General features: G+C 40.1%; 1 protein-coding gene across 2 annotated transcripts; it reads right to left on the minus strand.

Annotated features, from left to right (window-relative positions):
- LOC132398574 (cyclin-dependent kinase inhibitor 1-like) lies at positions 1-27982 on the minus strand. 2 transcript variants are annotated; one of them, XM_059978215.1, is made up of 4 exons: positions 27845-27982; positions 26914-27316; positions 5124-5198; positions 1-1986 (listed from the first exon to the last, which is right to left on the minus strand). In XM_059978215.1, the coding sequence occupies exons 1-4, from the start codon at positions 27920-27922 to the stop codon at positions 1928-1930; spliced, it is 615 nt and encodes a 204-aa protein (XP_059834198.1). In that variant the 5' UTR covers positions 27923-27982; the 3' UTR covers positions 1-1927. The 2 variants fall into 2 exon arrangements, with proteins under 2 accessions (XP_059834198.1, XP_059834199.1); XM_059978216.1 differs by lacking the exon at positions 5124-5198 and having other exon boundaries at positions 8-1986; positions 27845-27981.
- Between the last annotated feature and the right edge of the window lie 9 nt (positions 27983-27991).

Here is a 27991-nt window from a genome sequence, read left to right on the forward strand (position 1 = left end):
ACCAGGTCTTTTGCATTTCATTGTACTCAGGTAAGCATTGAGTTAATTCTGCTTTAATTGTCCAAAATGAGAAGCACAATGAGGAAGTGTTTAAAGTATCAGGTCATAGATCTTTCCATTACAGAATGCAAGGGTTGGAAGAATGTAGAGGAGGAAGTGAAATCATGGTAACAAGTGTACTCTCCAGGTAAGATTAGCTGCTATTATTGTTGAAAACCAGATGGAAAGGGAAATTAAGGTGTTTTACTCTTCCATTTTGCTTTTAGTTATCTGGAACAAACATTTTATGTTGAATGTCCCTCAGGAAATATGTAAACTAAACCTGTACATGCTACACAACCTTGAGAACAAATTGGATTCTTATAAAAGTGGATTTAGAAGTTCACAGGGTAAGACTAATCTGGAATTAGAACGTATAGTAGATCTGCTCCATTGTAGCTCCAGCTATGAACCCAAGTTCATAGAACTATACAGCACAGAAATAGGCCTTTTGGCTGATCTAGTCGATGCTGAACAATTTAAACTGCCTAGTTCCAGTGACCTACAATGAGATCATAGCCATCACATCTCTACTATCCATGTATCTATCCAAACTTTTCTTAAACTTTGAAATCAAGCTCATATGCACCATCCTGAACTCTGTTACTCTGTGTTGGTCAATGGTGGAACAAGGGGGAGAGATTGAAGAAAAGTAGGATTATTGTAAAAATGACACTTTGATGATCACTGTCATATCAGTGGACTGGATGGCCTATTTCTGTGCTGCTCAATTCCATGATGATATTTTAAAAGTGGTTTTGATATTTATAACTTATAACATGGTGTTTCCTCTCATGAAACTCCACATTTTTCTGTGCAAATTAGTCATCTTATATTTAATTAGCCATTGGGAGATGAGAATGCTCATGGTCTATTCCTCTGAGCGAGGTGATAGGAGTTCTGGAATAAAAGGTTGGCTGTGCCCTAGCAAAGATGGATGATTTCTATTTCTGTATGTGTGTCTGGTTGACATTTAGTATATTAGAATGTTCACACTGTCTCTAAAATATCCTACTCCTCTCTGCAGATGTAGTGATTCTATCAGAGTGAGGCAATTGGGAGAAACCTAAATATGAGAAAAGGTAGCAATATTGAACGAATAGCAAGCCTTGAAGGAAGTCTCTATGAAAGAGTTGGACTGCAACACTACTGGAGGGTAGAGATGGTGGAAGGGTTGGCCTGGCAGTTAGCTTACATGCTCCAGGGAATATCAAACTTTTATTACTAAGTTCTTCCAGGATTTCTGAACTATTCAGCTTTGTATACTGTCTGTATCATTGTTCAGCAAAATTAAGTGTGCTTCATGACTATATGGGGCTTGTTTTGTTTTCATGTCAATGCGCTAGTCCTGCAGAATCTTCTTCTTTGGCTAATGTTTTGAAACATATAACCTGATTGTGTTACCAATAGTCTCAGCATCATAACCCTTCAATGTACCACTGCTGTATGATATACCATGCTTTCTTTATGTAAAGGCAGACTAAATCAGAGTATTGCAAAAAGAGGGTAGTTTTAAAATAAAAAACAAAATAAAATCCAGAGTACTTGCAGACATTTGCAATGAACAAGCCACTAGTGAAATACATTTCGTGCACAAAGTCTTTATGATGTGGAAGAGACGGAAATCATTTCTTTACCAAAAAGATTACAAGAAGTCAGAATTTGACTTTGTCCAGAAACACAATGAATTTTAACCTTACTTTGTAGCATACAAAAGCAATCCAGTTGAAGAAAATCCTACTTATAATGGCCTTCAATGATGAGAGTATCAACGTGCTAGTTGAAAATAATCTGTAGTTTAATAAGAAATCTTCTGCTACAGTTTCTTTAGGGATCATCTGATCATGTTCAGTTCTTTTGTAATCACTCCATTTTCTCTCCTGGAATGTTACTTCCTTCTGCTGTGGCAGGCCCGATGTGCGCATCTCTTCTTTGCGGGATAGTAATCTGCAGATGAAAGAAAGGCAGGCTGAGTGCACAATCAAACACAACACAAGCTAACAGTACAAAGTAGACTCTGCTTGGTACATGGAAACACCTTGCCTTGTGGATCTCCTACTTGAAAGAACACACGTGGCTAGCTTTTAAAGAGATTGATGGAGGGAAGAATGTGGGTGTGGGTTGAGTGGAAAGTGTAAACTTGAGCCCCAGGGAACTTGGAGATGCACTAGCCCCAGCAATCTTATAAACTCAGTCTTATTACCATGCATAATAACTTGACCAAACCTAGTTTACTCAAGCGACCTATCAGTGGGTGCTGGAGGCAAAAGGCCCAACCAGGGATGCTGCTAACTGTAAAGGAGGCTCAGAGCAGAATCTCCCTCTGGTACGTAGAAAATCTAAAACAGAATACGATTACCATCTTTCTGAGCCTTTCCTAGCCCACTCTCCTCTCCATGACAGCTCAGGTCTAAAAGTGAAACTGCAACCGATCCTTTGCTTACGTCTCTAATATTATCTTTGGTTTTCATTTGGATAATTGCAACCGCATTACTTTCCTGTTGGATGTGCTCTTGCCAGCCAAGACATATATAGAAAGCAGTAGGATGTGAGAGGAATTTTGAGGACCTTGATTTTAAAGCCCTTGTTCCCTTACAAGGTTTCTCCAAGTTATAATATAGGTAGTAAAAGATAAAACAGGTCTCAAGGTTTAAATGTATATGATCCCTTCCCAAAATATATTATACCTTAATTAATAAATGAAGACATCTTATTGTTAATTTATTAAAAGAAGCAATTATAATGCAACTCTTCTTACAAATGCAACAGCTGAATTGTGCCCACTCAAAAATATTTTTCTATGTGGAATTATATACTTGATGCCACGCGAGACAGCTGACAGGCTTAGTAAGTACATTAGCCTAGAAGGTCATGGTTATTAGGTAGTGAAGTATTTTAACCACTGATGCCACTCTAGTTTGACCTTAGTGCTACAGCACAGTTGTAATCCACTTTCTGATGTGCTGAGCTCCTGATTAGTAACTGTGACATGAGGGGCAGGTGAGTGTTAAGCGTAGCAGAGAGCGAATGATTTCCCCTAAGCTACATAAGAACTACAGTGGCCTCAGAATTAAGGGGTAAGATGATGCCTGCAGCATTTTTTTTTACTGCTGTTTGTTATTGAAAATTCCTGAAGCAAATCCTGACAAAATGAGCAGTAAACATGCAAAAGCATTTAAAACTCAAGGAGAAGATTTTATGTTCAATCTGTAACACAATTAAATCCAATACAGGCATTTAAGTTTCCCTAAATTTATCATAACTGTTTATCTAAATCTCTATTCTTGTTAAATTACCACTTAAAATATAAAACGGTGTTATTGAAACAATGTAACACCCAGTAACTTTAGTGTGCTACTGAAAATATAGGATTAAGAAAGTGTTGCTGTTCAGGACACTTTCCTTAAGAAGAGGGAAAAAAACCATTCGAGCCATTGTGGATGCAGTTATTAAAAAGACATTTTTCTTTTTCAATCCCGTTAATCATAAAATGAAATGCAAGCAATACTAAAAAATAACTCGTGCTGCTCATTAAAAATGTGTACACCAAATATTTCTACTAGCTCACAAATTAAAATTCAGTTAACTTTACAGAGGTTCAATGATCACCTCCAACTATCGTTTATTTAAATGTTGTTGTTCCTTTCTGTGCCTTGTAGCGCATTGGGCAGCAACCTTGCCACTCAGTGGGGCACTTGTTTCGCACTTCATTTGCATTTTAATGTTTTTTTTTACGTGGTCGCATTGCTAGCTCAGTGCTCAACCCGGCATGCAAGGAGCTGGCCAGATTTGAACCCGGGACCACTCGCCTCGAGGTCAGGTGCAGATGCCACCACACCAGTGGCCAAGAACAGAAGTGATTGAAAGAATTGATCCAAACGTCCTTTACAATCCAAAATTCTTGTAGCAATTCCACCAGAAGATGACAGCTCAGCAAGTCTGTCATTATGCATCAACAGGAGGTGAATGCCACAAACCAGATCCCCTCCATGCTTTCAACAGTAACCTGACAAGTCTACAGACTTGGTAAACACTTCATCTTTTGGTAGGATGTAGATTTAACTGGGCTTTCATTTGGAGTGGGGGGTATCGGATAAATGTAAGCCATTGGAGTTTTGATCTTGAAATTACTATCTGTATGAAGAACCTTTTTCTTAATGAAAATGCAAATGTTCTCTATATACTTTATTATAACTGAAATGGAAATATTTGAAGTTAGTTTTCATATTTAACCACCATAAATATTGAATTTGGCAGCAATGCTAATTTTGCCTTAACTACCAGAATCTATAAGAAAAGGACATGAAAACATGTAACTATCTTAAAATAGGTTGTGAGCTTAACATTGGTTGTACTACTGAGCTCTGGAAATGAAGACAGTCATAAGCAATCCTTTGTGGTTTTATACGTGCTACTTTAGAATAGTTAGCAATAATAATTTAAATAGATTGTTCTGGAGTTAATAAATTTCTTAATTTGAAAGCTGTGTAGATAAATAATCTTTCTTTGGATTAAAACTTCCAAAGTACTGCTGTGTAGCGAAAGACTGTATTTAGGAGCAACTGCATAACTGATACTTTTAAACAGAAAGACTCTAGGCCTAATTTTGACCCTTGTGGGTAACAGGCGAACAAATAAATGCCAAATCCTCCAGTTTCAACAGCATGAATCCCAACTACGCCTAAACACTATTGGTGTGCCCCCTGTGTGTCCTGACAAAGGGTCTCGGCCCAAAACGTCGACAGCGCTTCTCCCTATAGGTGCTGCCTGGCCTGCTGTGTTCCACCAGCATTTTGTGTGTGTTGGTGTGCCCCCTGTTAGTTCATGAAGGAGAGTCAGAAGAAGTATCTTTCTCTGTGGGCCAGAGAAGTTCCTGACCTACTTATTCCTCTTTCATGTAAACTAATCTTCCAGGAAAAAGCTGTGGCAAGGTTTCAAAGTCTGTCGACTGGGCATGGTGAAGAATGAATCAATTTTTCTGTCAATATTACTGCTTTTTTGACAATGAAGAGTAGTTCTTTAGGAGCGTCTGCTGCATTTCCATTTAAGCATATCCAATCCAAGCATACCACAGCCTAAATTACCTGGGCAAACATAAATAATCCCATAAAGAGGAAGGAACCCACTGCGGAGCACAATGAACTCACAGCTTTGATGCACTGCAAAAAAAAACACTTAAAATGTTAAATAAAAAAAAATGAGAAGGTGAATATATCTCAGTGATGGATTTGCAATTTTGATGGTACAAGTTCATCTAAAAATTATAAATAATTTTATTGTAATACTTTCATCCAATTTCATTTATTGGTAAAATGGTAAGTGAACCCACGAGATACAAATGTAGAAAAATATGGGTGGTACACTGGTCTGGAAGGAGTGCAGGGAAAGTAACAAGACAAGAATGTTTTGGTTCAAAAATATTCTGCATTGGAAATTAAGTCAGGCTATTCCGTGCCACCTGATTTCATGTGTCTCACATCTGTACAAAATTTACAATTGCAGAAACCAATCTAGAGTCTGAAACACTGCACTCCTGCGACCTGGGGTGCCAGATCACAGAAAATGACAAATCACCAAAATTGCTTCAAGGACACCCTTGTCAGTTTCCAAAGCAAATCTCATAATTGGCACCCGTGATTGTTGTCCTTGCTAAATTAGTTCAGTTCTCTGTACACATTCTGTTTCTATTTTTCTTTTTATTTTCATATCAATTCCATATCCCTAACGTTTAGGTAGTGATTTCTGAATTCCAGAAGGGCAACTTTTCATTACATGGGACTGTAGTTGATCGATGGCACCCGTTAGTCTCACGAGACCATGGATCTGCACCTGGAAAGTCTTGCTTCAGTCTGTCTTAGATATACATAATAAAGCTTAAAACAGAAAAAAAAAGACTATTAAGTTTGCCAATGCAGTTAAATTGGTGCCAGCCTGCCAAATAATGGTGCAAAATTCAGAACACTGGAGCTGCCAGGTAAGAGAATGCCAGACCAAAGAGTTTCAACCTGTACTTCCAAAGCAAATGATTGTATTTGTTTTTCAGTGTCCAATCAGGGCATGTACCCAGAGATCCTATCAAAAGATTCTATTGACCATATCTACCAAGCTTCAGAATCACCCAGAAAACCAAATTCCATTTTACCTCAGAACTCCTCTAATCACTCTGAAGTCAAGCAATCTTTAAAATTATTGCACGATCAAACACCATCCTCTGTTTTTACTAAACCTCCTGAACATTTATCTGAACCACCCATCACATCACCTGCCAGTTTCCCTGGTGTTACGAAATGTGGGGAGGAAAACCGCAGTTTACAGCTAAGTTAAGAAAATTGTTTCATAAGACACTTGTGAAAATACTTATGAAACATCCCAATAAACTTAAGAAGTAGTATTATTCAGTCATTGAGAAATAAAAGCAAAGAAACTGGATTGAAAAATAAGATGTATTTTATGTTTGAATAGCATACTGGAAGTGCATATGTTTTTAATTGTTTATGTCCATATCTAGGGAAAGTTCTTAATTCAGACAGCACTGATAAAAGTTACTGGATCAATGTGCTTCTGTTTCAGTAACCACAATAATTTCTGTCATAATGCCCCCACATTAGACCTTACTGCCATTTAACCCTTAATATCCCCCCTTCAGTTTTTTTCATTATCTCAACGTTACCAGCTTCTCTCACTATTTACTCTCATTTCCATGGCAGCCTGCAAGAGGGTGCACATTCAGAGTGCTGACTCACCGTCATGAGGGTGCATGTTCAGAGTGCTGACTCATCTCTCAACAGGCAGCCTGTGAGTAAGGCATCAGCTTCCCTCTTTGCAATTAGCTGCCATTTGTGAATGAGCTAAGTGCTGACACTGGTAAATGGGAATAAACCCACTCGAGCAAGGTTATCCTAATTTTGTGATATCATTGGTGACTCACAATTTACTGTCCTTACACATCTGGAGAAGAAGGATGCTTATGTGAGAATGCTGTTCTTGGACTACAATTCAGCATTCAACACCATAATTCCCTACAGGCTCGACAAGAAGCTCAGAGACCTCAGCCTTGACTCTGCCTTGTGCAGCTGAATCCTGGACTTCCTGTCAGATCACCAGCAGGTTTTAAGCTTGGGCTCCCTCACCTCCAATCCTCTGACTCTCAAAACAGGAGCCACCCCAGGGCTGCAAACTGAGTCCCCTCCTTTACTCTCTGTATACCCATGACTGTATCGCCACCCACAGCTCCAATCTGCTAATTAAATTTGCCGACAACACTACATTGATTGGCCTTATCTCAAACAATAACCAGGTGGCCTACAGGGAAGAAGTCATCTCTCTGACACAGTGGTGTCAAGAAAACAACCTCTCCCTCAATGTCGCAAAAATAAAGGAGCTGGTTGTGGATTACAGGAGGAATGGAGATGGGCTATCCCCTATTTACATCAGTAGATCTGGGGTTGAGAGGGTGAACAGCTTCAAGTTCCTCAGCATCCACATCACTGAGGACCTCATGTGGTCTGTACACACCAGCTGTGTGGTGGAAAAAGTACAACAGCGCCTCTTTCACCTCAGATGGTTGAGTAAGTTTGGTATGGGCCCCCATATCCTAAGAATTCTCTACAGGGGCACAATTGAGAGCATCCTGACTGGCTACATCACTGCCTGTATGGCAACTGTACCTCCCTTAATCGCAGGACTCTGCAGAGAGTGGTGTGGACAGCCCAGCACATCTGTAGTTGTGAACTTCTCATAATTCAGGACATTTAGAAGGACAGGTGTGCAAAAAGGGCCCATAGGATCAATGGGGACCCAAGATATCCTAACCACAATCTATTCCAGCTGCTACCGTCTAGGAAACGGTACTGCACCATAAAGGCCAGGACCAACAGGCTCCAAGACAGCTTCTTTCACAGGCCATTAGACTGATGAACTCACGTTGATTTGAGTGCACTCTATATTACACTGACTGTTTTACTTACTGTAAATTAATATAATTACTATGATTACACATTGCACATTTAGATGGAGATGTAACGTAAAGACTTTTACTCATGTATGTGAAGGATGTAAGAAATAAAGTCAATTCAATTCAATGCATGTTGTTAATTATATATATCCATATCTAGGGAAAGTTCATAATTCAGACATGACTGATAAAAGTTACTGGATCAACGTGCCTCCATTCTAGTGACCATAATAATATCTGTTGCAGTGACCTGATTACAATGCCCCATAAAATGGTCCCCACATTAGACCTTATTGCTATTTAACCCTTACTATCTCCCTTCAGTTTTGTTCATCATCTCAACATTTCCAGCTTCCCTCACTATTTACTCTCATTTCCATGGCAGCCTGCAAGAGGGTTCACATTCAGAGTGCTGACTCACCGTCATGAGGGTGCATGTTCAGAGTGCTGACTCATTTCTCAACAGGCAGCCTGTGAGTGAGGCATCAGTTTTCCTCTTTGCAATTAGCTGCCATTTGTGAATGAGCTTGGGAATAAACCCACTCGAGTAAGGTTATCCTAATTTTGTGATATCATTGGTGACTCACAATTTGGTGTTAAAGCAAACTTAAAGCACCCATTGAAGGCATCAATAATTGGGAGAAAACTAATTTCTAGGCTAAAGATGTGCAAACATTATTCTAAGATAAGTAGTTTTTCCCATACTTATTTCTGCAGAAAAGTTTTAAATTTTTTTTGGAGGGAGGACATAATGTAATAGTGATAAAACTTTACATGTTCTGTCTCTGTAAATCAACAGCAATGATAATTTACTGAGAAGTATTACTTCGCACTGTTGCTATCATAAAAAATATATCTTCAAAATTAATGTGACCTTTGTCACTACAGAAACACTGTAAGTATACAGGGAAATTTATTTGAATAAATGTCTTAATGATGACAATATAAATGCCTTTGTCAATCATCTTCAAATAATTGCAAATGATTATGTTTCACTTCAATATCTTAATCACTTCAAAAAGTAACCTGTATTTCAATCACGGGGATCAGAACACTTGTGCAAAATGGTCTTCGAATCTCTGTGTACCCTAAAGGAATCACAACGTTAGCCAAATACATTTTCCATTATACAGATTTGCAGTTCAGTCTGTACATCTAGAGAGGAAAAAAAAACATAATTAGAAATGGCATGGCATTCTGAAAGGAAGAACATATTGACCAGCATAATTAAAGAGTCATGGCAAAGATCAGTGTGCTTGGAGCCAGCAGCAACTAAGACAATGAAATTAAAGATGGATCCAAAGCAGAAGTTGGAGTCTAGGAATTAGAACTTTTATACATGTGTAAGTTGCAGTAAGGCAAGGGTTAAAGGCAATGATAACCTGGGACAGTTGTAGTCAAATGAGACTTTTGAAGTGAGACCTCTTCTTACTACAGATGGGATAAACTGTGGCAGTGTATACTCAAGCCAAACGAGTGAGGCCTCTGCAAAGAGATTTTTCCAGAAAGGTCTTCCTAAAACAGTCCTTTTACATAATGGGAGTGCCTGAGAGAGATGAGATCAGAGTGACAGAGGGATGTGAAACATACTCAACAACTAAGGCTCCAATGTTTTTACTAACTTTAAAAGATCATCAGCTGCTTGCTTGAAGTTTTGATTGACTTTAACACTTCTATAGTGAATGATGATTGGTCTTGTGAGTAAGGAACTCAAACATGTACAACTTACAATGACTAAAATTCATAACTGATAAGTCAATTCCGTATAAAGATAGCAGGTTTCTGATCAGACTTCAGAACAGTGTGAACACGCAAGTAAATAAAATGTCCAACATTCCCTTTACTTTTTTACAGCTGGTCCGAGCAGAGGATTTTTACATGGCCTGAGAACAGTAATGTTACAAATTGTAAACACAACGGAAGTCGATATCTCATTGCTAATAAACTACTGGCCCACTAAAAGCCAATGCCATCTAGTCAAAACATTTTATTTTTGCCATTGTGCCTGTCAGTTGTATTGATTACCTGACATCATTTACTTGTGAGTTGTGCTTTGTGTTTGTTCAATGTGAAAAATTCTACATTCTGACATTTTTTGGTAAGTAATCTTTTAGAAAAATCATTATCGAATAATATTCTTAATTTTAAAATTATTGGAACAAGGTAAAACTGCGTTTCCATAAAATGCTTTGCATGACTGAGGTTATTTTATTTTTTTGACTTACCTTAAATGTTTCAAATAATAATAATTACTATTTTTAGGATTCTCAAATAATAATTACTGTTATTTCCAGTACCCTAAGGGTGTCAAAAAGAAAAGCTGAAGAAGAGTTAAATGCATTGAAAAACAAAGCTTGTAGAAAATTTAAGGTAGAATGGCTTTTGCAACGCATAGATACTGAATTCCCATCTTTGCATCCAAACCTACCCCCAAAGAAAATTGGCAAAATTTTTACATATCAAGATACTGACCATAAATAAAATCAAAAGTATTAAGTATGTGATTTTTCAATTTTCGTTCCAAATATTCAAAGTATGCATATTTCAAAAAAAAAAGAGCTACTGACTTCCATTCTGTGTTTATTGTTACAATTTGTAACGGTATTGCAACTTGAAACACCGACAATGTAAATATGTTGAACACAATCAAATATTTCAAAGTAGAAGTTGTGGTATATTTATTATTTAGCAATTTTATGGATTCTATTCATTAGCACATAATTAATTATGGGGTACTTCACAATTATGTTAACATTGATTTCAAAATTATACTAGCATGATTTCAAAACTATATTAATAATATACAAAAGAAAATTCCAGCTATGCAGCAACAAAGGCTATGTGTATTTCAGTTACTTCACAGCTGTGCAGCTTAAGAGGGAACAGTTCATAGTTCCAGTAAAGTAAATTTATTATCACATATATGTCACCAGATTCCACCCTAAGATTCATTTTCTTATGGGCGTACTCAATAAATCCATAAAAATGAAATCAATGAGAGACCGCACCAACTCGGGCGTTCAACCAGTATGCAACAGATAACAAACAGTGCAAATACAAAAAGAAAGAAATAATAACAATAAACAAGTAAGCAATAAATTTTGAGAACAGGAGATGGGGAGTACTTGAAACTGACTCCATGCATTGTGGGAACATTTCACACTGGGACAAGTTGAGTGCATTTATCCCCTTTGGTTCAAGAGCCTGGTGGTTGAGGTGAAAGAATTGTTCCTGAATCTGGCGGGGTGAGTCCTGAGGCTCCTGTACCTTCTTCCTGATGGTAGCAGCTGAGAAGAAAGCACGTCCTGGGTGGTGAGGGTCTCTGATGATGATTTCCTACCACAATATTTCATGTAGATGTGTTTAATGGAGGGAAGGGCATTAACCCATGATGGACTGGGCCGAATCCACTACTTATTGTCAGATTTTTTTGTTCAAAGGCATCGGTGTTTCCATACCTGGCTATGATGCAACCAGTCAATATACTGTCCACCACACATCTCTAGAAGTTTGCCAAAGTTTTAGATGTCATGCCGAATCTTCGTAAATGTCCAAGGAAGTAGAAGCAATGTTGTGTTTTCTTCGTAATTGCACTTACATGCTGGGTCCAGGACAGGTCCTCCGAAATAATTCAATGAAGAATTCAAAGTTGCTGACCCTCTCCACCTCTTACCCTCTGATGAGGTAACAAGGACTGACTCATGGACCTCTGCGTTCCTTCTCCTGTAGTCAATAATCAGCTCCTTGGTCTTGCTGACAATGGTTGTTGTTTATGATACCACCCAGCCAGATTTTCAATCTCCCTCCTATATGCTCTATGACAGTGCTTGAGTAGTAAGAGTGCATGCGTTCTGGACCCAGTTATTTTAGTTATTTCATTTAACTGTCAGTGACAGCAGTTATTTGACACAGACAGTCGTAAAATGGGAAGTAGAAATGTGTACCAGAATTCTGTTACTTTACATCTAACTACATTAAATGAAATGTATCCAGTTTCTTTCTTTCAAAGGCTGACGTGTCCTCTTATGCTAACTTTAGATTTGTAATTAGAGGAACATGTAATGAAGGCCATAAGAAAGCCCTTTGCCTCATCTTAATATGACCTTGGATCCATAGTAAAATGCCAAATAGTAAGTGCTGGCATTGGGAGAGCTAAGCACTATTCAGTGGCAGGGAAGTCTTTCCAAGATCTCCGAATACTGAGAAGTGTTGAGGTCAGCTCTTACTGACCAGCATTTGATCCATTATCCTTTATGGCTGAGCCATTTGGACACTGTGTAAATGCTCTCAGCAACCCACATTCAGCCATTCTCTCAAGTAGTGTATTCAAGGTATTTACTGCTATCTGGGTGAAGAAGATTCCCTTTGCATCTCTTCTGAATGAGTTCATCACTACTCCAAACTTGTGCCTTCTAGTTTTATCTCAACCTGATATGGGAAACGTTCTCTGAGCTTACCCTACCGATACCACTCATTATTTCACATATCTCAAACAAAACCTCTGAACCTCCTATACTCCAGGGAGCAAACAAGAGAAAATCTGCAGATGCTGGAAATCCAAGCAGCAGACACAAAATGCTGAACTCCTCCAGCATTTTGTGTGTGACACCCCAGGAAGAACAGACTTAGCTTCTGCAGTGTCTATTCATGAATGAACTGCCCCACCCCAGGAAACAACCTGTGGAATCTCCTCTCCATTCTATTTCATCCTTCCGAAACCTAGTACATCAGTTGAGGTCTGACCCAGGCTTCTAAAATTTGGGGTAATAACTTCTCTACTTGTTTATACAATGTCCCTGCTAATGAAAGGCAGTATTTTGTATGCTTTCTTTATCATGTTATCTACTTTCATTGCCATTTTCAAGGTCCTAGCTTACAATTGTATAATTACCTTCCACACTATCAAACACAAGGCTGTAGTTTTCAGAGGAGGAGGAAGCCAGCATCTATGAGAGGTTGTGGTGTTAGGATAATGCAGCATGCACAATACTTCCTGAGCATAGTCTGGCATAACAGAAGCTGGTTTAGCCTAGGCCATCCACAAAAATAAAGTTTATTTAACTTGTCTTCTATAAAGCTAAAGCCATTATGCTGTCTATGTTGGAGAAACAATGGACAACAGTGACCCCTAGCCTAGTGGCCAAGTAATACAGAGCTTGAGATAAATTCAACCAACAGAAATTGTGCTCAGATGGAAGATATTTAACATACTGTGTACAGGTCTTTGCCGAAAACGCAATCACAAAACACTGTTTTTCTTGCGTTATTATGTAATTAAAACTCATGTCTTTCCTAGGCTGGTTGTGAGCCAAACATTCGACTGTGTATTTCCTAATGCATGGCTCTAGTGTGACTCATTTTATTTCTGATTCAGCCACAATATCAGTGCAATGTTCCTTTTGGAGCATTGTGAGAGAACTCAAATCAATTGTCCCCAGAGTAGCCATTGTTGGTCACACCCAGCATAACCAGGCCCTCACATTACAATTCTGGATTATGAGGAAAGTACTTTATTCCTTTGGAATCCAGCTGACCCAGCACTTGATATTGACCTGACCTCCCAAGGCTTTGGCTCTGACCTTCTGATCCTTGAGAACTACTGTGGTTCCTCTGATCCTCCCAGTGCTGAAGCCCCAGAACCAACATTCCTCCTTCCATTTACCCAATTGTCATTTCACTTTTGCAGTCCTGATGCTCAAGCAATTCTCCCTGAACTTACCTACAGCACCTCTTTTGACTCTCAGCCCCAATCTCCCAATAATGACCACTAACCCTAGACTCTTCACTGCCCTCCAGTTTATAGTGTTTGTTCAGTGAAAGACTAGGCCTCAAGCCTTGGTATCGACTGTTTGCAGCTGCCCAGGAGAGGGGTCGGAGTCATTGCTGGAAATAGTGTGGCACAGTGTCCATGCTGGCATCGGTGCTGCCCTCCTCTCTTTGCTAGGTGAAAGACCAGCTGTATTACGTTCAACAGCAGACTGTTGCAACAGTCTATTGGTGCTATATCTACCCTCACAGTGGAGTTCTACAGGGGTCGGTGTTTGGGACTGCTGCTTTTTACGATGATTTGAACTATGGGATTAATGGACTTGAGGCTAAATTTGCCGATGATACAAATATAGGTAGAGGAGTGGGTAGTGTCGATGAAACAGAGAGCCTGCAGAGAGACTTAGATAGTTTAGGGGAATGGGCAAAGAAGTGGTAAATGAAATACAATGTTGGATAGCATATGGCCATGCACTTTGGTGGAAGAGATAAATGGGCAGACTGTTATTTAGATGGGGAGAGAATTCAAAATCCTTGTTCAGGATACCTAAAGGTTAACCTCAAGATTGAACCAGTGGTGAAGAAGGTGAATGCAATGTTGGCATTCATTTCTAGAGGTATAGAATATAAGTATAAAAAATATAATATGTGATGTTGAGGCTCTGTAAGGCACTCGTGAGACCACACATAGAGTATTGTGTGCAGTTTTGGGCTCCTTATTTTAGAAAGGATATACTGACATTGGAGAGGGTTCAGAGAAGATTCACGAGAATGATTCAAGGAATGAAACATATGAAAAACGTCTGGCAGCTCTTGGTCTGTATTTCCTGGAGCTCAGGAGAATGAGGGGGCATCTCATAGAAACATTCCAAATGTTAAAAGGCCTGAACAGATTAGATATGGCAAAGTTATTTCCCATGGTAGTAGAGTCTAGGACAAGAAGGCACAACTTCAGGATTGAAGGACATCCATTTAGAACAGAGGTGCAGAGAAATTACTTTAGTCAGAGGGTGGTAACTCTGTGGAATTTGGGGAAAATGAGTGACTGTGGAGGCCAAATCATTAGGTGCATTTAAGGCAGAGATAGATAGGATCCTGATTAGCCAGGGCATCAAAGGGTATGGAGAGAAGGCAGAGGAGTGGGATGACTGGAAGAATTGGATCAGCCTTTGATTGAATGGCAGAGCTGACTCAATGGGCTGAATGGCCTACTTCTGCTCCTATATCTTAAAATCTAACATTCATGAACTCAGGGACTCAGACTGCTTTTTTGTGTAACTACATTTTACTGCTAACTTGTACATGCTATATACACCTCGTGCTGTGTATGACTGTTGGTACAGTACTGTGTTTTGCACTTTGGCCCTGGAGTAACACTGTTTTGTTTGGCTGTAATCATGGGTATGGATGTATGGTTGAAAGACAATTAAACTTGAACTTCACCGACTCCAGAACCTTTCTTTTAATTTTCCTAAATGGCAAATGGAAGAGTTTGATTCATTTGAATCACAAAATAGCACAAATGGAATGGCTACATCTTTGACTATGAATTACAGAACTTGCAAACAGTAAAAGCAAACAAGTTAACTATTTCTGTTATAAAAGTATTATTCCTAATATTGTTATTCTACTTAACTGATGTGACTTAAGTGTGAAATAATAAACTTTTTTTGGAGTAAAATTGCAGAAATGTTCCTTACATGTATGATTTCATTATATTAGCATTAAAGACATTTTAACACTTCAAAACAGTTACTGCTTAAAACTATTCATGATTGTATTGTACTGATGCACAGCAAGGCAGAGTATAGGTATTTGGATCTACCGTTTTCCCTGGGAGTGTTAGCTGTATCTCCCCTGTATAGTTGTCTCACCTGTTCATCAGCAAATTGTAATCTGACTCCACAAGGCTTTGCTAAATGAGCCCTTGCTGATTTCATCAAGGAAGTTCAGCCTTACGAGTATGAATCAGTTATGTGCATAGGCTCAGTAATGAGTTCAGACAATGAGGCATATAAGTATTCTCCTTTCTACCACCGTATTTGATGTGCTGAGTAATTCAAGCAGTTTTTAATTCAGTTTTTTATTTAACCACAGGCACTGATTGAAATGATAGTTTTCATGTACTGCATTGGACGGTTTGGGGTCTGGTGGGTAATTCTGTAATAAGAAACGGGTAAAAACTTCACTGCAAGTAACCCTAGTGCAAGTATTAAGGCTCACTGGAAGGTCCAGGATGTTCACACTAATTTGATTGATGGCCCACCATATCAAATTCAGTTCCAAGAGAGCCACCATATTTTCACAAGGTCAGGCTCATGGAAATTTGGTCTGTAGCAAAATGGAAATGGGTTTGGGAGAGTGGAAAGCTAATGGAGACCAAGAGATGGTGAACTGGAAAGGGGGATTTTGATGGACCAAACCTGGTGGATGGGAGGAGAGAGATTGTAGGCCTGGACACTATGGATGGGAGTAGGGTATCAGGAGCTAAGATGTAGTGATTACAGCAGAGAGAAGCAGAGGCCGAGTAAAAAAAAAACAGGGAGCTACAAACTAAGATTGGTAACATTGATAACTTACACTGTGACTTGAGCACAAAAACATTGGTGATTTGTGTGTACTGAGCAGAAGAGAAAAATACATGGAGAGGCTGCAAAATAAATCAACAAATTGACTTTAAATAAAGTGAATAATCATTTTACAACATGCCATGGTTGGGACCATGGTTAACAAGAGAAGTGAAACATCTGGTCGAGAGGAAGAAGGAAAGACACATAAGGTTAAGGAAACAAGGATCAAACAGGGCTCCTGAGAGTAATAAGACACCCAAGAAGAGCTGAAGGAGGGCCTTAGAGAAGGGGATTTGAGAAGGCCTTGGTGAGTAGGATTAGGGAAAACCACAAGGCACGCTACACATACACAAATGACATGTGGATGACAAGAGTGAGGGCAAGATCAAACAGGGGAAAAAAGAGGAAACATGCCTGGATCGGAGGAGATAAGGGAGGTGCTTAATAAATACTAAGTATTAACCAGTGAGAGGAACCTTGATGAATGTGAGGACAGCATAGGACAGATAGAATGATAGAACATGCTGATGTTAAGAAAGGGGAAATGCTGGAACTTTTGTAACAGATTGTGATAGATAAATCCCCCAGGGCTGGACTATATATACCCTGGGTTACTACAGAAAGTGAAGGAAGAGATTAATGCACCTTTGGTGATGATCTTTGTACCAGCACTGACCACAGTAGTACCAGAAGATTGGAGGGTGGCATCTGTTATTCCTTTATCCAAGAAAGGTAAAGAATAATCCTGGGGATTATAGACCAGTAAGTCTTACATCAGTGGTGGACAAGCTATTGGGGGGTGGAGGGGGGGAAGTTTTAAGAACACTTGGAGAAGCATAGTCTGATTAGGAATACTCTGCATGGTTTTGCAAGGGATAGTTTGTGCCTCATAAGCCTGATTGAATTTTTCAAGATAATGATGAAACTAATTGATTGATGTTGAACAGTGGAAGTAGTGTACATGAATTTTAGTAAGGCATTTGATAAAGTTCCCCATGATATGCACGTTCAGGAAGTCAGGAGGCATGGGATCCAAGGAATGTTGTTAGCGTGGATGTGGAACTGGCTTGCCACAGAAGGCAGTGGATGTAGTACATGGGAGCAGACTTTACCTGGAGGTTGGTAATTACTGGCACTCTGAAGAGTTCTGTTATGGGACCTCTGCCCATTGTAATTTTTATGAATGACTGGGATGAGAAAGTGGAAGGGCAAGTTAGTAAATTTGTGGATGACAGGAAAGTTGAGTTATTGATAGTGCAGAATGCTGTTGTAGGTTACAATTGGACATTGACAGTTGATTTGAGAAGTGATTGATAAAATTCAATCTAGACATACACTTTGGAAAGTCAAACTTAATCCAGAGTACAAACTTAATGACAGGATTCCTAGCAGTGTGTAGGAATAGAAGAATGTTGGGGTCCACGTCAAAAGATCCCTCAAAGGTGCCACACAAGTTGATAGAATGATTAAGAAGGCACCATCCACATCCTCTCTGTTTGCATTTATTAGTCTAGCAATTGATTTTGAGAGTCACCAGGTAATGTTGTAGCTCCATAAAACTCTGGTTAGACCACACTGGGAGTATTGTTTTTTGGTTTTGGTTGCCTCATTATAGGAAGAACGTGGAAGATTTAGAGAGGGTACAGAGGAGATTTACCAAAACACTGCAAGGATTAGACAGCATGTCTTAAGAGGATGTGAGTGATCTAGGGATTTCTTTGAAGCGAAGGCAGATCAGAGATGATTTGATAGAGTAAGATGGTAAAAATCAGAATCAGGTTTATTATCACCCACCTACCAGGCTTCACCTATCACCTTCTAGCTTATACTCCTTCCCCTCTCCACCCCACCTTCCTTTCCAATCCTGAAGAAGGATCTTGGCCCAAAACATTGACTGGTTATCTATTTCAATGGATGCTGCCTGACCTGTTGAGTTCCTCAAGCATTTTGAATGTTTTGTTCTAGATTTTCAGCATCTACAGAACCTCCTGTGTTTATCATCACTGACGTATGTTGTGAAATTTGTTGTTTTGCAGCAACAATACAGTTCAGTACATAAAAATTGATGTTACAATAAGAAAACAAAAAATATTGTAAAAAAAGTGCAAATGGAGAGGTAGTGTTCATAGGTTCCCAGACTCTTCAGAAATCTGGTAGTGGAAGGGAAGAAGCTGCTCCTAAAATGTTGAGTGTGTGTCTTTGGGCTCTTGTGCTAGCAATGAGAAGAGAGCATATACTGTACTGGATGGTGAGAGTCCTTCATGATGGACACCACTTTCTTGAAGTGAAGATATCTTTGATGGCTAGCAGGCTAATGCCCATGGTGTAACTGGCTGAGTTTACAACCCTCTGTAGCTTTTTCTAATCCAGTGCACTGGACCCACCCCCCAATAGCAGACAGTGATGCAACCAGTAAAAATGTTCTCCATGGTATATCTATTAGAAATTTACCAGAGTCTTAGGTGACGTACCAAATCTCCTCAATCTGCTAGTGAAATATAGACACTGGTGTGCCTTCTTCATCAATAGGTTGGGCCCAAGATAGACCTTAAATGATGTTGACACAGAGGAGCTGGACACTGCTCACCTCTCCACAGCTGACCCCCGAGGAGGACTGGTACGTGTTCCCCTGACTTCCTCTTCCTGAAGTCCACAATCAATTCCTTTGTCATACTGACATTGACTGCAATTCAATTAGCTGATTACTTCACTCCTCTCTGCCTCCTCGCCATCACCTGCGATTCAGCCAATGACTGTGGTGTCATCTGCAAATTTTTAAGATAGTGCTTGAGCTGTGGTTTTCCATGAAGTCATGGGTGTAGAGAAAGTAGAGCAGCAGGCTAAGCACACATCCTTGAGGTGCCTCTGTATTAATTGTTAGTAAGGAGGAGATGATATTTCAGATCCATATTGATGATGGTCTCCCAATGAGAAAATCAAGAATCCAGTTGCAGAGGGAGCTACAGAGGCCCAGATTTTGAAGCTTATTGATTAGTACGGAGGGTATGATGGTGTTGAACACAACTATAATCAATAAATAGCAGTTTGACATAGGTATGTCATTGTCCAGGTGGTCCAAGGTCGAGTGGAGAGCCATTGAGATTGTATTCATTGTAGATCTATTGTGGTGGTAGGCAAATTGCAGTTAGTGATAGTCCTTAAATAGGTGTAAGTTAATTCTGACCATGACTAAACTCTCAAGGCACTTCATCACAGTCGATGCAAGTACCATTGGATGATAGTTGTTGAGGCAGATCACCCTGCTCTTCTTGGGCACAGCTCAGATCGATGCCCTTTTGAAGCAGTTGGGAACCTCGGACTGCTGCAGAGAGAGACTGAATGATCTTGAATACTCCAGTCAGTTGGTTGGCACAGGTTTTCAGGTACACCATCAGGCCCTCATGCCTTGTGAGTATTCATCAACGTTCTCACATTAGCCTCAAATAGATATCACAGGTTCACCGTAGGCTTCAGGGATTCACACAGATGTAGTTTTATTCTCCTGTTCCAAGTATGTATAAAATGCTTTCAACTCATTGGGGAGAGCAGCATCATGGCCATTTATGATGTTGGGGTACACCTTGCAGGAATTAATGCCCTAAAAACCCTGCCATAGACCCTGCTCAGCCGGAAATGTCGACAGCGCTTCTTCCTATAGATGCTGCCTGGCCTGCTGTGTTCCACCAGCATTTTGTGTGTGTAATATGACAGAGCCCAAGTTTAGGGTGGTTGGAGGAAAGTACAGGTGGGATGTTGGAGGTAGGATTTTTACAGTGTGCATCGAATGCACTGATGGGAATGTTCAAAGAGACAGATATCATGAATTGAAGAAACACTAGCATAATGCATATTTTAAGCTGCTATATTTTACTCAGATACTTTTAATCAGATAGATAAAATGTATATTTTCAAGAGGATATTTAAAAAATACTTGCAAGTATCAAAAAAAGGATTACATTAGACCAAATACAAAAACAAATATTCTATGTTTTGAGAATGTCCCACATCCAAGTATAGTTTAAAAAGTTTGATTGAGCAGTCTAGCATATAGTTATAAGTTTTAAAATTCTCACATTGCTAGTTATGGGCTTTGTATGCAGATCAACATTGATGATTTGGATTGAAGAACCTTTTTTCCAAAATGTAGAACTCTATGATTCTGTAAAGTATGTTAACTTGGACAAAACCTCTCTTCTTCCTTGTGTACAATCCTGACTTTCAGCCTCAGCGGTTTATAATTTCCTCCCTGGAATATTAGGAAAGATCCCTTCTCCCTGACTATGGAAGGGGATTAAAAAGTCAATGTTTTGGAGCAACGTTTTTCATCAGGACTGGAAAGAAAGGGATAGAAGCAAGAATAAGAAGATGGGAGGAGAGGAAGGGGTAAAGCTGGCAGGTGATAGGTGAGGCTTGTTGGATGGCTGATTAGGACAAGGGGAAAGTTGTTCCAATTGGCCTTACCTACTAGCCCATAATCCTCTACTTACAGAAAATCGATCTTCAACAGGATCCTACCACCAACCTCATTTTCTCCCTCCTCCTCTTCCCCCCCCCCCACACCCCGCTTTCCACATGGAGCGCTCTCTCAGTGATTTGCTTGTGACATCTCCCCATTGATCTCCCTCCTGGCACTTAACCCTGTAAACAGGACAAATGTTACAGCTGCTCCTTACCTCCTTCCTCATTACTACTTAGGACCCCAAACAGTTCTTCCAGGTGAGGCAACACTTAACCCACGAGTCTATTAGGATCATCTACTGATTCCACTGCCCTAGGTGTGTCCTCCACTATATTGGTGGGACCTGATGTAGATTGGGAGACTGCTTTGTCAAGCATCTTCACTCTGTCTGCAACAGGGAGGGTTTTCCAGTGATCACCCATTTTAATTTTACTTTTAATTCCCATTCTGACATGTTGGTCCATGGTTTCTTCTCCTGCCATGATGAGGACACTCTCAGAATGGAATATCAACATCTCATGTTGTCTAGAAAGCCTCCAACTGATTGCATAAATATTGATTTCACTAACTTCCGGTAGTATTTAACCCACCCTCTTTTCTCCTTTCCATGCCCCATTCTCGCTCCCCTCTTACTTGTTCCCTTTTCCTCACCTGCCCATCATCTGATCATCTCCCTCTGGTGCCCTTCCTCCTCCCATGGTCCACTCACCTCTCCAATCAGATTCTTTCTTCTTCAGCCCTTAATCTTTTCCACCTATCAGTTCCCAGCTTCTTATTTCATCCCCATCACCCCCCCCCCTCCAACCCACCTACCTTCCCCACTTACCTCACTTCAATCACCTACAAGAGAAAATCTGTAGACGCTGGAAATCCAAGCAAAATACACAAAATGCTGGAGGAACTCAGCAGGCCAGGCAGCATCTATGGAAAAGAGTGCAGTTGATGTTTCAGGCTGAGACCCTTAGCTGAGGCCCAAAACGTCAACTGTACTCTTTTCCATAGATGCTGCCGGGCCTGCTGAGTTCCTCCAGCATTTTGTGTGTGTTGCTTCGTCAATCACCTGTTAGCTTGCACTCATTACTCTCCCTCCACCTTCTTATTCTGAATTCTCTCCCCCCACCCCACCACTCTCCTTTCCAGTCCTGATGAAGGGCCTCAGTCTGAAATGTCAACTGTTTATTCCCCTCTATAGACGCTGCCTGGTTTGCTGAGTTGCCCCAGTGTTTTTGTGTTGCTCTGGGTTTCCATCATCTGCAGAATCTCTTGTGTTTATGATTTGCTCTCTCTGACTGCTGGATAGAAGCTAAAGTAAATGCTCCTCCAAGCACTGTCCAAGCATTGTGCTTAATAAGCTGACACTAAAAGGTTTTAAAATTTTATACTAAGAAGCAGCAAGTAAGAGGGGCAGCAATGATGGAATCTGCTGCACCAGCTCCTTTTACTTTAAGTTTGTAGTAGAAGCTCCACTTTTTAAATTCGATATTTATAAGTCAGGATTCTTCACACATTACTTTTGTTGGAAAAAGTTGTCATTTAAAATATAATCTGAATTGTGCATTTTGATGGTTTGAACAATCTATTCCTTATCTTAGTTCTTTTTATTTCTGACACTCTAATTGAGAGTCAGTATCCTCCAAACCACTTTTTTAAAAATTTCCCAATTTGTCTTCTTCTACACATTGTTTGCTTGTCAGTCATTATTTATGTATAGCTTTTCATAAATTCTATTGTATTTCTTTATTTTCCTGTAAATGCCTGCAAGATAATTAATCTCAAGGTAAGTATATGGTGATGTATGGGTACTCTGATAGTAAACTTACTGTGACAAATCTTTGACAAATGAACCATGTTTATGTGATCTTGGTAGAACTGTTTTTTCAGATGTATTTCTGCAGACAATATACCTACTTGTTATAATTACAGTTGGGCCCAAATTACTGCTTGATTCTTTCAAGTGTCATTACAAACCTTTATGTACTTTTCTCTGTTTCAATGGTGACAAGCTCACCCTGATCAACTTCAATGGGTCTGCAGTTAAGAGGGTGAGTAGTTTCAAGTTCCTCGGTATACACATCAACAAAGATCTCACCTGGACTGTACTACCAGCTGTGTGGCAAAATAAGCACAACAGCATCTCTTCTACCTCAGCTGATTGAAGAAGTTCAGCATGAGCCCTCAAATCCTGAAGACCTTCTAAAGGGGCACCATTGAGAGCATCTTGTCTGTATCACTGCCTTGTACGGATACTGCACCAACCTCGATTGCTGGGCACACGGAGTGGTGTGGACAGCCCAGCACATCTGTGGACGTGAACTTCCCCCCCACTGAGGACATTTACAGCAGCAGGTGCACAAAGAAGGCCTAGAAGATCGTCGGGGACACCAGTCACCCCAACCATAAACTGTTTCAGCTGCTTCTATCTGGCAAATGCTACCGCAGCGTTAAAGCCAGAGCCAGCAGGCCACAGGACAGCTTCTTTCTACAAGCCATTAGATTTTTAAATTCACATGTCTGTACATTCCAACAGAGTCATAACTCAAAGATTTTTACTCAATCATGTTGTGGGATTGGTGTACGATTTAAATAAATTCAATTTGACACTTTCACATTGAGAAAAATTGTTTTAGGACTGTGAAGAAAATTCTTATAAGGTTTTGGTTTAAAATTTACTCAGGCTAGATGCAGACAATCCATTAATAGACCACTATTTGAATGTTGACAGAGGAGAAAGGCTTGGAACTAAACACTTCAATTTTAGTGTTTATTTATCAAAGAATAAGTGAAAACTGCAAATAAATAATGACTTGGGCTTCAAAGTGAAAATACATTTTTAATGACTTTTTTATCTTTAAAATAAAAAAAGGACATCCATCCAGCTCTGAATAGGGTTTGGGATAGGGAATGTCAGAATAATAGCTACTGGTCAATTCTGGCATTAGCTGTGCCCAGGCCTATTCCAGACCAGTCTAACCAGGATCAGGTAGTGACCCCTTTTACATCCAAATGAATGGTGTATGACACGTGGTGTTTCCATGTTTATTAATTCAGGATAGTACAGAGAAGAACGTGAGCCTCTTGAGATTGAATTGCCTCTCATCACCTTGGGATCTACATTTTCCTAGCCTGGTGACTTGTTAGGCCACAGGTGAGTTGCCTTGCATTTCTCAATGTAAACTGAGGCTCCAAACAAGAATCTCAGGTGGGCTTTGAACTGGCAGTTCAGTCCACACTGCCATTCAGTTCACCGAATTCCATTTTTGAGCAGTAATTAAATGAGAAGCTTCAAAGGAGTATTACGTATAAAATGATCAAACTTTCTAAGGAAACAATAAACAATGCAAGCTGGAAGGTTTTTAATTAATGAATAATTAATTTAATTAACGAATAAAATAATTGCAAACGCAAGCATACTTGATGGAAAACATAATCAGAATATTGTAGGATTTAAAATGTATTGGATCACAAAATGGCATACAGTGGCATGCAAAGGTTTGGGCAGCCCTGGTCAAAATTTCTGTTACTGTGAATTGTTAAGTAAGTAGAAGATGAACTGATCTCCAAAAGTCACTAAGTTAAAGATGAAACATTCTTTTCAATATTTCAAGCAAGATTAGTGTATTATTTTTGTTTTGTAAGATTTTAGAGTGAAAAAAGGAAAGGAGCACCATGCAAAAGTTTGGGCACCCCAAGAGATTTGAGCTCTAGGATAACTTTTATCAAGGTCTCAGACCTTAATTAGCTTGTTAGGGCTATGGCTTGTTCACAGTCATTGTTAGGAAAGGCTAGGTGATGCAAATTTCAAAGCTTTATAAATACCCTGCCTCCTCAAACCTTGTCCCAACAATTAGCAGCCATGGGCTCCTCTAAGCAGCTGCCTAGCACTCTGAAAATTAAAATAAATGATGCCCACAAAGCAGGAAAAGTCTATAAGAAGATAGCAAAGCATTTTCAGGTAGCCGATTCCTCAGTTCGTAATGTGATTAAGAAATGGCAGTTAACAGGAATGGTGGAGGTCAAGTTGAGGTCTGCAAGACCAAGAAAACATTCTGAGAGAACTGCTCTTTGGATTGCTAGAAAGGCAAATCAAAACCCCCGTTTGACTGCAAAAGACTTCAGGAAGATTTAGCAGACTCTGGAGTGGTGGTGCACTGTTCTACTGTGCAGCGACACCTGCACAAATATGACCTTCATGGAAGAGTCATCAGAAGAAAACCCTGTCTGCATCCTCACCACAAAATTCAGCATCAGAAGTTTGCAAAGGAATATCTAAACAAGCCTGACACACAAAATGCTGGTGGAACACAACAGGCCAGGCAGCATCTATAAGGAGAAGCACTGTCAACGTTTTGGGCCGAGATCCTTCGTCCAAACAGTGCTTCTCCTTAAAGATGCTGCCTGGATTTTCTCATGTTTGATCTAAACATGGCCGCAGTGTGCAAAGGTATGTTTGGATAAAAAAGGGTGCAGAATTTCATGAAAACACCTCTCCAACTGTTAAGCACGGGGGAGGATCGATCATGCTTTGGGCTTGTGTTGCAGCCAGTGGCATCGGGAACATTTCACTGGTAGAAGGAAGAATGAATTCAATTAAATACCACCAAATTCTGGAAGCAAACATCACACCATCTGTAAAAAAAAAAGCTGAAGATGAAAAGAGGATGGCTTCTACAACAGGATAATGATCCTAAACACACCTCAAAATCCACAATGGAATACCACAAGAGGCACAAGCTGAAGGTTTTGCCATGGCCCTCACAGTCCCCCGACCTAAACATCATCAAAAATCTGTGGATAGACCTCAAAAGAGCAGTGCTTGCAAGATGGCCCAAGAATCTCACAGAAGTAGAAACCTTTTGCAGGGAAGAACGGGCAAAAATCCCCCAAACAATTATTAAAAGACTCTTAGCTGGCTAGAGAAAGCATTTACAAACTGTGATACTTGCCAAAGAGGGTGTTACTAAATACTGACCATGAAGGGTGCCCAAACATTTGCTTTGGGCCCTTTTCCTTTTTTATTATTTTGAAACTGTAAAAGATGGGAAAAAAATTAATTTTGCTAAAATATTAAAGAAAACTGTCATCTTTAACTTTATGCCTTTTGGAAATCAGGTCATCTTTTACTCACTTAGCTATTCACAGTAACAGAAATTTTGAATAGGGTGCCTTAACTTTTGTATGCCACTGTATACCTGCTGTTTACCATTAATATCAAAAATAATACTTCAAGCAAAAATAAGACTTCGATGTGTTCCTTCTGCATAAATAACACTTCTCAGTGTCCTCCAGTAAAATAATTTACTTCGTTAAAATAATAAAAAATGGATCCCACACTGAACATTGAAATGGATTCCACCTTGTTTTGTTTTAAAAAAACAAAATTCCTAAAGAGGAAAGTGATCTTGAGAACAGAATTTCAAAGGAGCAACATAAGGGCTGAAGGGTGGAAAATACACAGAAAGGCCTGTGGTCAGAGAAATAGAATTTTCAGACAGGAAAGAAGTTAGCAGGTTGAACCAGCTGCCAGAGGGGATGGTGGAGGCTGAAACAGTAATAATATTTAAGATGCATCTGAGCAGCTAGTCGAATGAGCTGGTCTTCGTGGGACATGGAATTAGTGCAGGCTTGGGACTAATATAGATAGGCACACATAGGGTTGTCCCCAACGGTCTGAATCTATACTGTGCATCTCCATATCTCTGTATGATTAAGAACAGCATGTTAATAATCCAATTAACGGACACGAGATGATTAGGGTTTCTAAAGTGCCAGGGTAGAAGGAGGTGAGGCGGTTTTAGAGACAGTCTGGAATAATGAGAGAAAAAACTGAAGAATGATATCGGAGTCAAGCTGCGTAGCATGGATACCAAACCGATACCGCCAGTGGGAAGGGAAATGCAGTCAATAATGAAGAAACAAAGTTAGCGGCACAGGCAGAATCACCCCTTTTTTTGGGAGGTGGGGGGGGGGGGGAAGTGTCCAAGTCGGTTAGGAAGTGGAAATGAGTTTCAGTCCACCTGGAAGCTGCTCCGACCCTGATCGACAAACTCAGGTGAAACTTAAGAAAGATTGGTGCGAAGTCGCACAAAGTAAAAATAATGTTACGTGAAAAGGAAGTCCATCGGTACCTGTTATGCAGGTCTGCCGCCTTCTTTTGGGCTCAGGAGTCACCTGTGTCTTCATATCCTTGCTGGGAGGCGCTGGCTGATCGGAGTTGCTCTTTACGCAAGCTCCCTGCAGTCCGCACAAGTGCTTTGCTTTGTTGACAACGCGGCTCCTGTAAAAAGCTGGGACTTCTTGACATTTCAGTTCTTCCCATTCAAGGGTTCCTTCTGCCGGAATTTCCTTACCGAAGTCATAATTCCACCTTTGTCCGGCAGCTTCAATATTTGCCTGCAGTAAATGCTGAAAATCTTGCTGCAGCTGCTCGTGATCAACGGGACCAAATAAATTCCTTCGGACCCGTTCAGATTTACTCTTAAGATCTACTTCCAGCTTCTGCTCTTCGGAACTTAGACCCATCATAGTTACCTGAACAGAGGAGACGATCTTTAACTCAAAGTTGTAACTTGATGCAATGTCAAAGTTTCGCATCTACGCTGATCCTTGCAAATCTAGATTGCCCCCTTGGATGGTCAGTCGCTACGGTACAAGTTACACATTAGTTTGTAGATTGTCAGCAATCCCCAGCAAATCGTGGCGCTGCAGGAGTTTGCACCAATTTGTTTCAGAACTGGTTTACACGGCGTAACTGTACATTGCTGTGAAACGGCAGAATTGATGTGTGTTTGTGCGAGAGAGAGGTGGGGAGGAGATTTTGGGAATTATCCAATTCTTTGGGGGAATTTTGTACGGCTGATAAACTTGCAGCAGACGCATCCGCGGGGGTGTGTGTTTTATTTTGGTCTTCTTGTGTATCACGCAACTCTTTTTTTAAGCGTCAGGTCTGCGATGCTTTCCCGCGTCGAAACCACTAACTTCCACCCCTTTCGCCACACTGTGTACCCTGTGACCGAGCTTAAATGCGTTTTTTTTCCTCATCAGATACTTGAGCCTTACCTCCTCCGGGCCGCATTTCCCCGCCAGCGGTTCAGTGGCGCTAAATCCCACTAACTGTAGGTTGTGTAATAATCGCATTCCACACACCGCAGACAGCACTTCCCGTTACAAACCCAAACTCAAAGCCAGTGACGCACGCACGAACCG

The sequence above is a fragment of the Hypanus sabinus genome, chromosome 8, assembly GCF_030144855.1.
Source record: "Hypanus sabinus isolate sHypSab1 chromosome 8, sHypSab1.hap1, whole genome shotgun sequence".
Lineage (NCBI taxonomy): Eukaryota > Metazoa > Chordata > Chondrichthyes > Myliobatiformes > Dasyatidae > Hypanus > Hypanus sabinus.

Bases quoted from the DNA above. Each gene is read 5' to 3' on its own strand.
- LOC132398574 (XM_059978215.1), bottom strand. From the start codon at position 27,922: ATGCGATTATTACACAACCTACAGTTAGTGGGATTTAGCGCCACTGAA. The intron at 5,199-26,913 runs GTACCGATGGAC...TTTTTTTTGCAG, and splicing joins GCGGCAGACCTGCATAACAG to TGCATCAAAGCTGTGAGTTC. The intron at 1,987-5,123 runs GTAATTTAGGCT...TTTCATCTGCAG, and splicing joins GATTATTTATGTTTGCCCAG to ATTACTATCCCGCAAAGAAG.